The sequence below is a fragment of the Hylobates moloch genome, unplaced genomic scaffold (assembly GCF_009828535.3).
Source record: "Hylobates moloch isolate HMO894 unplaced genomic scaffold, HMol_V3 SCAFFOLD_10, whole genome shotgun sequence".
Classification (NCBI taxonomy): Eukaryota; Metazoa; Chordata; class Mammalia; order Primates; family Hylobatidae; genus Hylobates; species Hylobates moloch.
The window spans coordinates 54,763,388-54,777,302 of NW_026652285.1; the positions used below are offsets into that span (position 1 = coordinate 54,763,388).

A 13,915-nucleotide genomic window follows, 5' to 3' on the forward strand; every position below is an offset into this window, starting at 1 on the left:
GGAACTTCCATCCCGCTGGGGAGGAAGCAGATAGAAACACGGCTTGTACACGATTATAATCTAAGCTCAAAGTGTGAGAAGTGTCATAAGATGTTTCACAGTGCAACTGGAGGGAGACCATAGATGGGAAGGCAACCATGAAGGCTTCATGAAGGAGGCAGCAACTCAAGTGGGCTTTGAAAGACAGAAAATACTTCAACAGGAAGACACCAGTGAGAAGGGAAGCTGCTCCAGGGAGCAGGGGCTGGAGTCATCAGGGAACAGAGGCTCATCCCATTGGGTTAGCACAGGATGTAAAGCGCACAGGACATGGCACCGGAAAAGCAGGCTGGGGGGATATTACCAGCAGGGCCTTGAAGGGCACATCGGTTTATGCAGGTCGAACATCCCTTATCCAAAATGCTTCAGGACCAGAAGTGTTTCTGATCTCGGATTTTTTTCAGACTTCAGAATATTTACATATACATAAATGAGTTATCTTGGGGATGGGACCCAGTCTAAACACAAAATTCATTTTTGTTTCATACAGACCTTATGCACTTAGCCTGAAGGTGATTTTAGTTTTCCCTTGGGGATGCCAAATAAACTGTGTGTTGTGTGTTTTGACCGCACCTTGTCACATGAGGTCTGGTGTGGAATTTTCCATGTGTGGCATCATGTCAGTACTCAAAAAGCTTCAGATTTTGAAGCATTTTGGATTTTGAATGTTCAAATTAAGATGCTCAATCTGTATTTAACTTTTGAAGATCTCTGTGCAACACACGGACCTGATAAGTGCTTTACAATAAAGAATAAACTGACAGCAATTTGATGAGGAAGGAAGACAACACTCATCGAGGACCTTACTGACAAAACTGGGCATGAGAAAGGTGAGAATTTTAACAAAGAATAAGACTGTTAAAAAAAAATGCGAGTTAAATGGGGAAGAATCTAACATTCGAGTTTGGGTTCAGATGTCAGAGGGAATGGGAATGATGCTTTAACAAAGAGAAGAAGTTTGGGGAGGCTGGAATGGGTATGAGAGAGGAGGGAAGGTGACCAGGGTGGTTGGGAAACCCATCTTGTCATCTTAACACCGGAAACAGGAGTGTGGAATGGTAGCACTACAAGTCATCTTGCTCTGTTCCACTCTGATTGACAACAGTGTGAAGCCACAGGGCCTTTGCACATGCTGGTCTCTCCGCCTAGAGGTTCAGCCCCTTCTCCTATTGGGTTAGTGTAGCTCTGAAAACCCTTCCGCAGGGAATCCCTGCTTGACCCTCCCCAATGGGATCAGTCCCCCATGCCCTGTCATAGGCTTTCTAGGACAGTGTTCCTCTGTAATAGCTCTGTGGTAGTCTCAGGGTCTACAATTCTGCCTTTGATTTTGTGATTATTTAACTCATGTTTCCCTTGAAGGAGTTCGGGATATGCCACACCAAATATGCCCCTTTGGTATATTGGTTATTTTGAGCTGAAAACACTTGAGAAATAAGAGATCCAGGAAAGACTTTCTGACCTCTCTCTTTCTATATAAAAACAGGCCATAAAATTTCCCATGAGAAAGGTGCCCTCCCTGTACCAGAAACAAGAAGAACAGCCTTATCACCAGTCTGCGAATCAACACTAAAAGGGATGTGTATAAATAAACTTACCAAAATAACCTTTGTCTCCCACAAGTTTTCCCCCAATATATCTATCTCTTAGTTACTTCCCCACAATTTACTGCCTCCAGCCCAAAACTCTTTTTCTTGTCATGTCTTCACAAATTTGTCATTTCTTTGTATAAAAGTGATACAAGGTCAGGCGTGGTGGCTCATGCCTGTAATCCCAGCACTTTGGGAGGCCAAAGCGGGTGGATCACCTGAGGTTATGAACTCAAGACCAGCCTGGCCAACATGGTGAAACCCCATTTCTACTCAAAATACAAAAACTAGCCGGACATGGTGGTGTACGCTTGTAATCCCAGCTACTTGGGAGGCTGAGGAAGGAGAATTGCTTGAACCTGGGAGGTAGAGGTAAGTGAGCTGAGACTGGGCCACTACACCCCAGCCTGGATGACAGAACAAGACTTTGTCTCCAAAAATAAAAAAAATAAAAAAAAAAAAAAAAAAAAAAAAAAAAAGGTGATACAAGCTGTCTGCCCTGGTCACTTCTTCGGGTCTTCATTTCCTTGTGAAGACTCCCATGTACACCTAAATTCTTAATAAGACTTGCGTGCATTTCTCCTGTTAATCTATCTTATGTCAGTTTGATTCTCAGGCCCAGCTGCAGACTCTGAGAGGGCAAAAGAGAATTTTTCCTTCCCTGCACCCCATCCTAGGCTGTGAGCTCCCAGTGGGGTCTCCTATACCTATGCAGGAGGTCTCAATAAAATCTGTGAAAGTGTGGATGGAAAGGAAGTGACAGGGTCTGGATCTTAGTGAGCAGGTGATGTGGGAACCCTAAATCACGGCCCACAAGAGAGGGCTGAAGCGACAGACAAATTCTAGCCAGAAGAGAAGCCTCAGAGTGGTGTGGAGGTCTCCAAACACTGAAGAGCTGCCATGAGGATGATAGATTAGCAGCGTGCTGTGTGGTCTCAGTGGGTAGGAAAGAGCCAGGATTGATGGGTCAAAGTTCCAGGGAGACAGATTCAGCTCAAGGGCTAGAAGAATTTTCACAGAGTCATGGAAAATGCATTGCTCTGGGCAGCAGTGGCTCCCCCAGCCTTGGACATGCATGGTCAGAGGCACACAGTCACTGCACGAGGCTATCTTAGCAGACTTGAACCATGGATAAGCATTTATACTAAAGGGACATTAAGGTCCCTTCTGCCCCAACTGAACTCTTCTGGCTGTAACACTCAGGAGGCACTCATCCATCTGCACATGGATCCCTCAAGCTCTCTCTCTGTGCACGACACAGACTGTGCCTCCCCGATTCCCTGGGAAACTTATTCCTTCCTGCATGTGCTTCAGCTTCACCCCATGAAGTCTTTCTGACCCTAATTTTGGTCACTTCTTTACATGTCTCCCTATCACCCACTGCTCTTCCTCAAGAGCACGTATCACAAGTTAAACTAGGATATTTACTCTTCTTTTAATGACATCATCATCAAGCGCCCACGGGCAGAGAAGGCTGAGAATACCCTTTCCTGGAGCGCACGTGGCATCGCACACAAAGCCTTACAGTTCACACTCAGTCTATGAATGGCAACTGTGCCTTCCGTCTGCCTCACCCAAGCACTCTTTCCGTGGATATTTTTCAGAGAATTATTTGTATAACCTTTAACACCTTGTTCACTCTACCCTGGACACATGAGTTTGTCCTCATTTCTCTTAAGTGCCTCAGACCAGCCCCACTCAACGTGTGGTCAGCAAACACTGGCTACTGTTTGCAGTGAGATGAGTGCAGTCATCAAGAGTGAGCGACAGCAACCTGAGGACTTAGGGCTGTTGACTCTTGTAACAACAAAAAATGGACTTGGATTTTTTATCTTTTTCCTCCTATTCATTTGTATTGTATGTTACAAATGTATCCATCTTTGACTTACTCGGGGGGGAAAAAACTGGTCTGTCACCATAAATGGTTTGAGCAGCACTGCCTCAGGCAGTATTACTTTACTAAATAGTAAGAACAGCAAGTCCTCTCATACTAATTAATAGATAAATATGGGCAGTCATATGTAGAAAGCTGAAACTGAATCCCTTCCTTACACACCTTATACAAAAGTTAATTCAGGATGGATTAAAGATTTAAATGTTAGACCTAAAACCATAAAAATCCTAGAAGAAAACCTAGGCAATACCATTCAGGACATAGGCATAGGCAAGGACTTCATGACTAAAACACCAAAAGCAATGGTAACAAAAGCCAAAATAGACAAGTGGGATCTAATAGAACTAAAGAGCTTCTGCACAGCAAAAGAAACTACCATCAGAGTGAACAGGCAACCTATGGAATGGGAGAACATTTTTGCAATCTACTCATCTGACAAAGGGCTAATATCCAGAATCTACAAAGAACTTAAACAAATTTACAAGAAAAAAACAACCATCAAAAAGTGGGCAAAGGATATGAACAGACACTTCTTAAAAGAAGACATTTATGTAGCCAACAGACACATGAAAAAAATGCTCATCATCACTGGTCATCAGAGAAATGCAAATCAAAACCACGAGATACCATCTCACGCCAGTTAGAATGGCGATCATTAAAAAGTCAGGAAACAACAGATGCTGGAAAGGATGTGGGGAAATAGGAACGCTTTTACTCTGTTGGTGGGAGTATAAATTAGTTCAACCATTGTGGAAGATAGTGTGGCGATTCCTCAGGGATCTAGAACTAGAAATACCATTTGACCCAGCCATTCCATTACTGGGTATATACCCAAACGATTATAAATCATGCTGCTATAGAGACACATGCACACATATGTTTATTGTAGCACTATTCACAATAGCAAAGACTTGGAACCAACCCAAATGTCCATCAGTGATAGACTGGATTAAGAAAATGTGGCACATATACATTATGGAATACTATGCAGCCATAAAAAAGGATGAGTTCATGTCCTTTGCAGGGTCATGGATGAAGCCGGAAACCATCATTCTCAGCAAACTATCACAAGGACAGAAAACCAAACACCGCATGTTTTCACTCATAGGTGGGAGTTGAACAATGAGAACACTTGGACACAGGTGGGGAACATCAGTCACTGGGGCCTGTCAGCAGTTGGGGGGCTGGGGGAGGGATAGCATTAGGAGAAATACCTAATGTAAATGACAAGTTGATGGGCGCAGAAGACCAATATGGCACATGTATACCTATGTAACAAACCTGCACATGTGCACATGTGTACCCTAGAATTTAAAGTATAATTTAAAAAAATACATACAAATGTATAGAGGCAGTAAGATTGTATATAGCCCAGATCCTGGCAACTATGGCAAAGTTCATTTTTCCTTCTGATATTAAGTCTATCTTCCTCACATAATATGGCTCAAACATGAAAGAGAATCCTAAAAAATATATTTTAGGCTGGGCATGATGGCTCATGCCTGTAGTCCCAGGACTTTGGGAGGCCATGGCAAGAGGATCACTTGAGCCCAGCAGTTCGAAACCAGCCTAGGCAACCCAGGGAGACCCAGAAGTGTCTCTAAAAAAAAAAAAAATAAAGAGATAGAGAGAGAGACTTTAATTATTTTAGAGACGGCAGTGATTGCCAAAGGCCAATGGCCATTTTGACCAAGATGAGAAAAGTACCCTGACATAGTCTCACAACATTGGCCACTGTGTCCACTGTCCTTGTCCTTAGGCACATTGTGATTCTAGTTTGCACAGCTCTGAACACAAAGAAATGCAAGGTGCTTACAAGCCAAAGGACATGAATACTTAACTCTAATAAGCATGATATTACTTCTGTCTTACAACTGATCTTGTTAACACACACACATATATAGGGAACAGGGTCCAATTTAACTGTGCCCACCTACCAGCCTTCCACCCTAGCATCACAGCTCACAGCTCTGCTCACTGGCCTTCCCCCACTGCATTTTCTATTACACCCAAGGTGGGGGCTTAGCAGCTGAACACACGCCCCGTACCTCTAACTCTTGAAGCTAGCTTTCCTTAAGGGTCAGCTGAACTTGGCCTTATTTGCCTATTATTCCACCAAAGGTTCATGAGTTACTGGTATTACTGCTTCTCATCACAACTTTACTGGTTTGCCCTTTATCCACTCACCTATCAGTAGAACACAACAGCTACAACACCGCTGGCAACTACAGATATGAAATGCTCGCAAGTGCCCCAAGGACCTCCCAGGCTGGAAGCAGAGGGGCATTTCCAAATTTCCAAGAAAACACACCAGACAGTAACTAGTTCATAGGTACTCAACTGGAAGAGAACTACCAGCTAAGTGAACATTGAGCAATACTACCCGACTCCCTTCATTGGGCAGAGATGTCATCATAAACAGCTAATATCGCTACTGATTCCTAGTGTAGACAAAAACCTCATTTTATAATGAATCAAATATTGTGAAATAGATATTAAAATACATGAAAAGTAGAGCAATGGGAATCGACTTTCCTAAAAAGCAGGTGACAGGGTAAGAAATTCAATTTTATCTCATGCTGGTGGTTTATTTGAAACAAGGCTCTTATCAAAACCACACAAGGATGACCGGGCAGCTGAGTGGACTGCTCAAAATAATTCACCATGCTGGGCGTGGTGGCTCATGCCTGTAATCCAAGCACTTTGGGAGGCTGAGGCAGGAGGACCATGTGAAGCCAGGAGTTTGAGACCAGCCTGGGCAGATAGGGAGACTCTGTCACTACAAAAATAAATATAAAAATTGGCCAGGTATGGTGACACACGCCTGTAGTCTTAGCTACTCAGGAAGCCAAGGCAGGAAGATGGCTGGAGCCCAGGAGGCTGCGAGCCCAGGAGCTGTGATTGTGCCACTGCATTTCAGCCTGGGCAACAGAGCAAGACTCTGTTTCTAAAAATAAAAAACTCACTAATGTGACATGCAAGTGATGTAACGATAAAAGCTGAAAGCAACCACATGAAGGCAAGGGTATGACAAAAACAAACTGAAGGCCTAAGACATGTAGCACCAGTATCTTTATTGAAAAAAAATCAGCTGGGCACGGTGGCTCACGCCTGTAATCCCAGCACTAAGAGGCTGAGCTGGGCAGATCAACTGAGGTCAGGAGTTCAAGGCCAGCCTGACCAATATGATGAAACTCCATCTCTACTAAAAATACAAAAATTAGCCAGGCGTAGTGGTATGCACCCATAATCCCAGCTACTCGAGAGGCTGGGACAGGAGAATTGCTTGAACCCAGGAGGCAGAGATTGCAGTGAGCCGAGATTGCACCATTGCACTCCAGCCTCGGCAACAAGTGAAACTCCGTCTCAAAAAAAAGAAAAAGAAAAAAACAACAACATTTGCAAAGACGTGCCGTCTTTCCTTTCCTTTCCTTTCCTTTTTGAGACAGAGTCTCCCTCTGTCACCCAGGCTGGAGTGCAGTGGCGTGATCTTCACTCACGGAAACCTCCGCCACCCAGGTTCAAGCGATTCTCCAGTCTCAGCCTCCCGAGTAGCTGGGATTGCAGGCACATACCACCACGCCCAGCTAATTTTTGTATTTTTAGTAGAGACGGGGTTTCACCACATTGGCCAGGCTGGTCTCGAACCCCCAAACTCAGGTGATCCACCCGCCTCAGCCTCCCAAAGTGCTACGATTACAGGCGTGAGCCACCGCGCCTGGCCTCTGCTATTTTCTATCTTAGGAGAAGGCAGAGTTTTGCTGCTAAGCAAAACAGACCTTCCCATTTCAATTCTGCTGTTTAAAAAATTTGAGAACTTTAGCAATTCTTTGAAATCACACTTCTAATTACTAACATTATGAAAATGAAGCAATTTTTAAAGTGACCCAGGAAGAACAGCCAATTGAGTTTTTTTTTAATTCCAATGCTTGGCTGGGCGCGGTGGCTCACGGTCGTAATCCCAGCACTTTGGGAGGCCGAGGCGGGCGGATCACGAGGTCAGGAGATCGAGACCACGGTGAAACCCCGTCTCTACTAAAAATACAAAAAAATTAGCTGGGCGTGGTGGCGGGCGCCTGTAGTCCCAGCTACTCAGAGAGGCTGAGGCAGGAGAATGGCGTGAACCCGGGAAGCGGAGCTTGCAGTGAGCCGAGATTGCGCCACTGCACTCCAGCCTGGGTGACAGAGCGAGACTGTGTCTCAAAAAAAAAAAAAAATTCCAATGCTTTTGTGCACTGGACACAAAATGAACGTTAACTTTTCCTGCTTCCCCACGAAGCCACTTTGCTTTTTATGATTCTAGATCTCTCAGAGCACTCATCAAAACCTTACTTGGGGGTAAACCTGGGGTGCTGGCATCCAACACAACCTACCCTTCAAATAACTCTTGTTTCCACCAAAATAAGAAAAAGGTGGCACAGAGCTGGGTAAAGAGATGACACATTTCAAAAAAGTGTCTAAGCCTGCAAGAGTTCGTGACAGCTGACTGCCCACAGCACAGCACTGTTGGGAATCTCCAGTAGCTGCCCTCTAACCAAATGGCAGAGCAGAGCAGCTTTCTGAGGGGTCAGGCGAAGAGGGCCAGCCACCTCCAGCGCTTTCCTCCCACCTCGTCCTCATCTCCAACAGTTTCTCTCCAGAAATAACTAAACTTAGGAGATCACCCCCAGGGAGAAGACAGAGGCATGACACCTACTAGTTGCCTATTTATAGAAAGTGTTAACATTCCTCAGGAAAAGACACCAGAAATCTCCTTGGAAACGCCCAAGCCTGTACTCCCTTTGGAATTCTAGTCTGCTAATACCAATGACTGAATAACCACCTTTAAAACAAAACCAAGGTCTTTGAGGTACTTACGGTTTCCCCCCAGGGATTCCTGCCAGGTTTGGAGGAATGGTAGGTACTCTCATGTGAGGGGGAGGATCAAACCCCACCTGGAAACAAAAATAAGGCATTGCAGACTCAGTTTATTGCAGCAGGCACTTTGTGAACATCAATACCGTTCATTAGAAACTCACAGATCCCCAAAGCAACATAAATGGGAACAGTAACATGGCCTAGTGTTTTTCTTTTTAATTACTATGCAAGAGGTAATATAAGCACCCCTGAAAGCCACAAGACCCACTTCCTTTTTGGGAGGTAGAGAGGAGATGTGATCTATTTGTGCACTGAGAACCACTTCCCCATTGTAAATACTTCCCTTAGACTTGCAAGCAAGTTCACAGAGCAGTATGTTGTATTAGGATTTCTCAACCTCAGCACTATTGACATTTGGGGCCAAACAGTTCTCTTCTTTGTTAGGGGCCGTCCTGGGCGTTGCAGGATGCTGAACAGCATTCCTGGCCCCTACTGTTTATGTGCCAAGAGGAATCCACGCCTGCCCCCCTCCCACCCCCAGTTATGATAATCAAAAGTGTCTCCAGATATTATCAAATGTCCTCAAGGGATAAAATCATCCCCAGTTGCATACCATGGGTCTCATTTAATGCTTAAGGATTCATACATGCATTCCCTACTTTGTGCAGTGTAAGGACAGTGTGTAGTCTCTCAGTTGACCACCTTACTTTCAACACTTTGCCCGCGACTGCACAGCCTCTCCTACAAGTGCAATATCAGGAAAAACAAATGAATCTTAATGTCACCACAAACTAGTGGAGGTAATGCTATGTGAAGAGGGGACAAGAGAGAAAGGTAGAGGACATTTTTCAAACAGCCAAGAGAAATGATGGTGGGACTTCGTACCCTTAATGCAATCAACGATCACAGAGCCAATTCTACCCTTCAAATGCAGTTTTGTGTCTTCTTGGTCAAAAATTAGATCATTTGCACAGTGGCAAGAGGCAGGGCAAACAGACGAGAGACAGCCTGCCCCCATGGTTCAGTCTGTCCAGAATTCTACCTGTTTACAGAGACCGCTGTTTATATATAAGTCATGCTATTGGGTTTAAAGTGTAACATAGGCATAGAAAGAGAAAGCGATGGCTTCTTGGACAATTTTTCCTAAGGTTTAATGAGAAAAAAAAGTTCAAGAAAATGAATGAAAAGGCTTCTGTGAACCACTTGAATCATTTCATCGCCTTCAAATAAAAAAAATCGACTTTGGTGGGAGAAAACCAGATGTCCCCTGAACCACTGAAGGAGTTTCTAAACACTGCCTTTTTCATCCACAAAAACAGTAAAACAAAAAACATTTGGCCCTCACTTAATGAAGCAGCATGCTGATGAAAGCTGACAAGAGGAAGGCGAGTGTGTGGCTGGGACACTGGGCGTCTTTGTCTCCGAGGTGTGTGGGGCTGGCTGCTCCTGCCCACGCAGCGCAGAGAGGCCTGGCCCCAAACCTGACAGAGCTCAATGGAGCATGCAGCGTTCCTACCCCAACCACAGCCCACCCAACAGCGGCCTACCATGGGGGAGCGCCCGTAGGCCACCACGGCGGCCGCGGCAGCTGCGGCACTCATCTGGGGTGACATGTTGTGTAAACTGGCGTAGGCAGCGCCTGGGCTGGTCAGCTCGCCGTTCATGCCAGCGTGGGGGACCATCCCAAAAGGAGCAGGATATGGGCCGGGCACTGCCAGCGGTGTCCTCAAGCCAGCTGCTGAAAGGAAACACAAGCCGCACATCACTCAACTGACCCACTCCATCAAACCTGACCAGCAAGTCTGGCCTCATCATTTGTTAGTGTCACTCATGGGGAGAGAGAAAGAGGTAAGGCTTCTGGGGGAGGGGGGGAAATCACCTCTAATTTATACACTGGATCCCTCCTTCCCCAGAGCGGAATTCATCTCCAGGAAAGAAAAGACTCCAGGGGAAGCACAACCCACACATTTTCTCATTCGTGTAAATGGCAGCACCGGGAAGCCAGGGGAATTAAGCGTATTCCATACCCAATTCACAGAGGGCAAACCAAGGCACAGACACCAAGTGTTTACCTGACTTAATCTCAAAAGAAGATTTTCTCGATAAAATCCAAGATTTCTCTTTCAGTCCGAACTTTCCATTCCCTGGTACCAATTCCAAATGAAAACCCAATCCTGGATTTACGTAAACCAAAGCACGGGTTTAGGAGGAATATTCTGTTGCCTATTTTCCTTTGGGCCCAGGTTGTTGCTTTTTTCCTTCCCCACTGGGGAATGTCAGGTTGCACATTATGAGTTTTTTAAGGGCTGGAGTCGCAGAGCAACCCTCCTAATTTCTACTGAAGGAGAGACCACTGATTCCTGAAGCCTTCCCTAGCAGAAAACCAGCAAACTACAGTCTGCAAGGAGCACGGGTGGGCCGGCCAAACCGCTGTGTCAGCCAGTAATAGCAAAGTCAGACGCACAATGCTAGTTAGGTAGGGAGGCTTGTGTTCAAAATAATTATCAGAAACTTTACTGAAGTCCCTAGGATTTGAATTATTTAAAACTAAAAGAAGGCTGGGCAAGGTAGCTCACGCCTGTAATCCCAGCACTTTGGGAGGCCGAGATGGGCAGATCACCCGAGGTCAGGAGTTTGAGACCAGCCTGGCCAACATGGTGAAACCCCATCTCTACTAAAAATACAAAAATTAGCCAGGCGTGGTGGCAGGCGCCTGTAATCCCAGCTCTTTAGGAGGCTGAGGCAAGAGAATCGCTTGAACCCAGGAGGCAGAGGTTGCAGTGAGCTGAGATCACGCCATTGCATTCCAGCCTGGGGGGACAAGAGCGAGACTTCGTCTCAAAGAAAAAAAAAAAAAGAACAGCTGAATGTAAACAGTTGGAGACTGAACAGAGTGCAGCTGCTGAAACCCAAGGACAAACATCTGTTTCTTATCATGGCTTTTTCAGAGATAGGAAGGAGGGTGGCCCTAAGTACATTTCATATTTGTAGGGCAATTGCGTCACAACATTAACAGACAACAAATCAAGCTGGGAATGGGAGAAACCAAACAAAGCACAACAAGAGGCGATGCTGTACCCGCTTGGTTAACGAGGGGGTCTATGGCTGGAGGCTTGCCGAGGCCTGGACGGAGGCCTGGAGTGGCGCTGGTGCCCGGCGTTGGCATGTCGCTCCGAGGCGTTGGTGTGCTGGATTTCAGAACAGGCGTGCTGGCTTTTTCATGCTGGTGTCATTAAACAAATTAAATGAGTATTATTTTTAATCCAAGCCATATTACACAATTTATCACAACAGCAGCTGGGACACTGGGCACCCTCTAGCTACTCCCTCAGCCAATTTTCATAAATCCACACAATGTTGACAGCATTAACTTGTGAGCGAGAAATGTTGACCTTTCCTCTTCCTGCCAGAATTAAAACTCGAGCTAGAGACACAGAACATGATCACACTTCTTCCTCCGCAGATTTTATTTTAAAAGTATTTTCCATCAGCCTTGTGGACTTTGGGTCTACGCCAAGTTAGAAAGATGACCACCCAGAGAATATTTCCCAGGCACTCAGAAACACATGCCCTGGCCGCCAAGAAAGTCCAAGGAAGACCCCTATTCTTTTCTTTTTTTTTCTTTTTTTTTTTTTTGAGACAGAGTCTCGCTCTGTCACCCAAGCTGGAATGCAGTGGCGCGATCTCGGCTCACTGCAAGCTCTGCCTCCCGGGTTCACACCATTCTTCTGCCTCTGCCTCCTGAGTAGCTGGGACTACAGGCACCCGCCACCATGCCCAGCTAATTTTTTGTATTTTTAGTGGAGACACGGTTTCACCGTGTTAGCCAGGATGGTCTCGATCTCCTGACCTTGTGATCCACCCGCCTTGGCCTCCCAAAGTGCTGGGATTACAGGCCTGAGCCACCACGCCCAGCCAGAAGACCCCTTTTCAAGTCTCCTTTTTAGGTAGCCCTGGGATTGAGACAAATGGTGAGAGAGAGTGGGGCCAGTATCTCAGAGACAAAAGCCCCAGGGCTAACCTTACCAATATGCCTAAAAAGAACAACACTTTGGAGTTAAGTGTCACTGCCCACTTGCCTACATAACCAAAGTGGACCTACCAGTGCAGACCAGAGACTGAACACCAGCAAGGGGCCTTTCGGAGTCCAGACAGTAACGGGGTTACAGGGCAACTTCTCTGGCCTTTCAACCTTTCATGTGCTTTACAACACAGTCCAAGAACCACTACAGTGTGGCAAAGCGCACAGGCTAAAGAGAGCTCTTTATGACCTTGGATCATGAGCCACGGCTGTGTAGCCTTGTTAAGTTATTCATTCCCCTCAACCGGTAAAACAGGATAATGCCTACAAGGACCAGGTAAGGATTAACTGCAGGGTTGTTATGAAATGTTATTGTTAAAAGATGACGCAGTCTACAAAGTTTGATTGAATGAATGACCACATGAGTGGGTTCTGATGCACCAGTTCCTGGCTTCCCCTGGGGCCTCCTTTGTGCATCACTGATCTGACGAGCTCCATAACATCGGGGCATGCTCTATGACATGCCCCAATATTAGGGATCAGTCTACCAGGTAAATGGCCAGCCTAAGAAAATGAAGACTTAAGAATCTCGGAAGTTTGAGGCCAGGTGCGGTGGCTCACACCTGTAATCCCAGCACTTTGGGAGGCTGAGGGGGGCAGATTGCCTGAGGTCAGGAGTTCAAGACCAGCATGGCCAACATGAAACCCTGTAACAAGCCAAGACTGCACCACTACACTCCAGCCTGGGTGACAGAGTGAGACTCTATCTCAAAAAAAAAAAAAAGAAGAAGAAGAAGAAGGCAATGAACATGGATGCGTGTACATCCTCTCTAATGTATGGTGGTACCAGGAGTGGTGGTGGGTGCCTATAATCCCAGCTACTCGGGAGGCTGAGGCAGGAGAATTGTCTGAACCTGGGAGGTGGAGGTTGCAGTGTGCCGAGATCACGCCACTGCACTCCAGCCTGGGCAACAGAGTGAGACTCTGTCTCAGAAGAAGAAAAAAAAAAGAATCTCAGAAGTTTGAACCATTTGTCAACTGGGAAGTTTCAGAGAGCTGTGTGGCAAGAACACATCCCCCAAGTAAGAAGGCAATGAGGCTGGGCTTGTAATCCCAACACTTTGGGAGGCTGAGGTGGGTGGATCAAAGAGGTCAGGAGTTCAGCCTGACCAACATGGCGGAACCCCATCTCTACTAAAAATACAAAAAAAAAAAACAATTAGCTGGGCATGGTGGTGCACGCGTGTAATCCCAGCTACTCAGGAGGCTGAGGCAGGAGAATCGCTTGAACCCGGGAGGCAGAGGTTGCAGTGAGCTGAGATTGCACCACTGCACTCCAGCCTGGGTGACAGAGTGAGACTCCGTCTCCAAAAAAAAAAAGAAGAAGAAGAAGAAGGCAACGAACATGGATGCATGTACACCCTCTAATCATGGCCGAAAAGAGACAACTGAGAGGGGAAAAAGTAAACCCTGAATGGTGACAAAGAACAGAAGGATGAGTTTCACTATTAAACTCTT

At 45.9% G+C, this 13,915-nt stretch overlaps 1 protein-coding gene across 4 annotated transcripts in view; it reads right to left on the reverse strand.

The window, feature by feature from the left end:
• TLE1 (TLE family member 1, transcriptional corepressor) overlaps window positions 1-13,915 on the reverse strand; it is a 105,070-nt gene that overhangs the window by 18,293 nt on the left and 72,862 nt on the right. For 2 of the 4 annotated variants that reach the window (XM_032164367.2, XM_032164370.2), the window contains exons 12-14: window positions 11,455-11,599; window positions 9,924-10,111; window positions 8,377-8,453 (exon numbers count right to left, since the gene is read on the reverse strand). In XM_032164367.2, coding sequence (XP_032020258.1) covers window positions 8,377-8,453; window positions 9,924-10,111; window positions 11,455-11,599 — 410 coding nt within the window. Of the gene's footprint in view, window positions 1-8,376; window positions 8,454-9,923; window positions 10,115-11,454; window positions 11,600-13,915 lie in introns of all 4 variants that reach the window. The other 2 variants (XM_032164365.2, XM_032164368.2) reach the window with 1 other exon arrangement.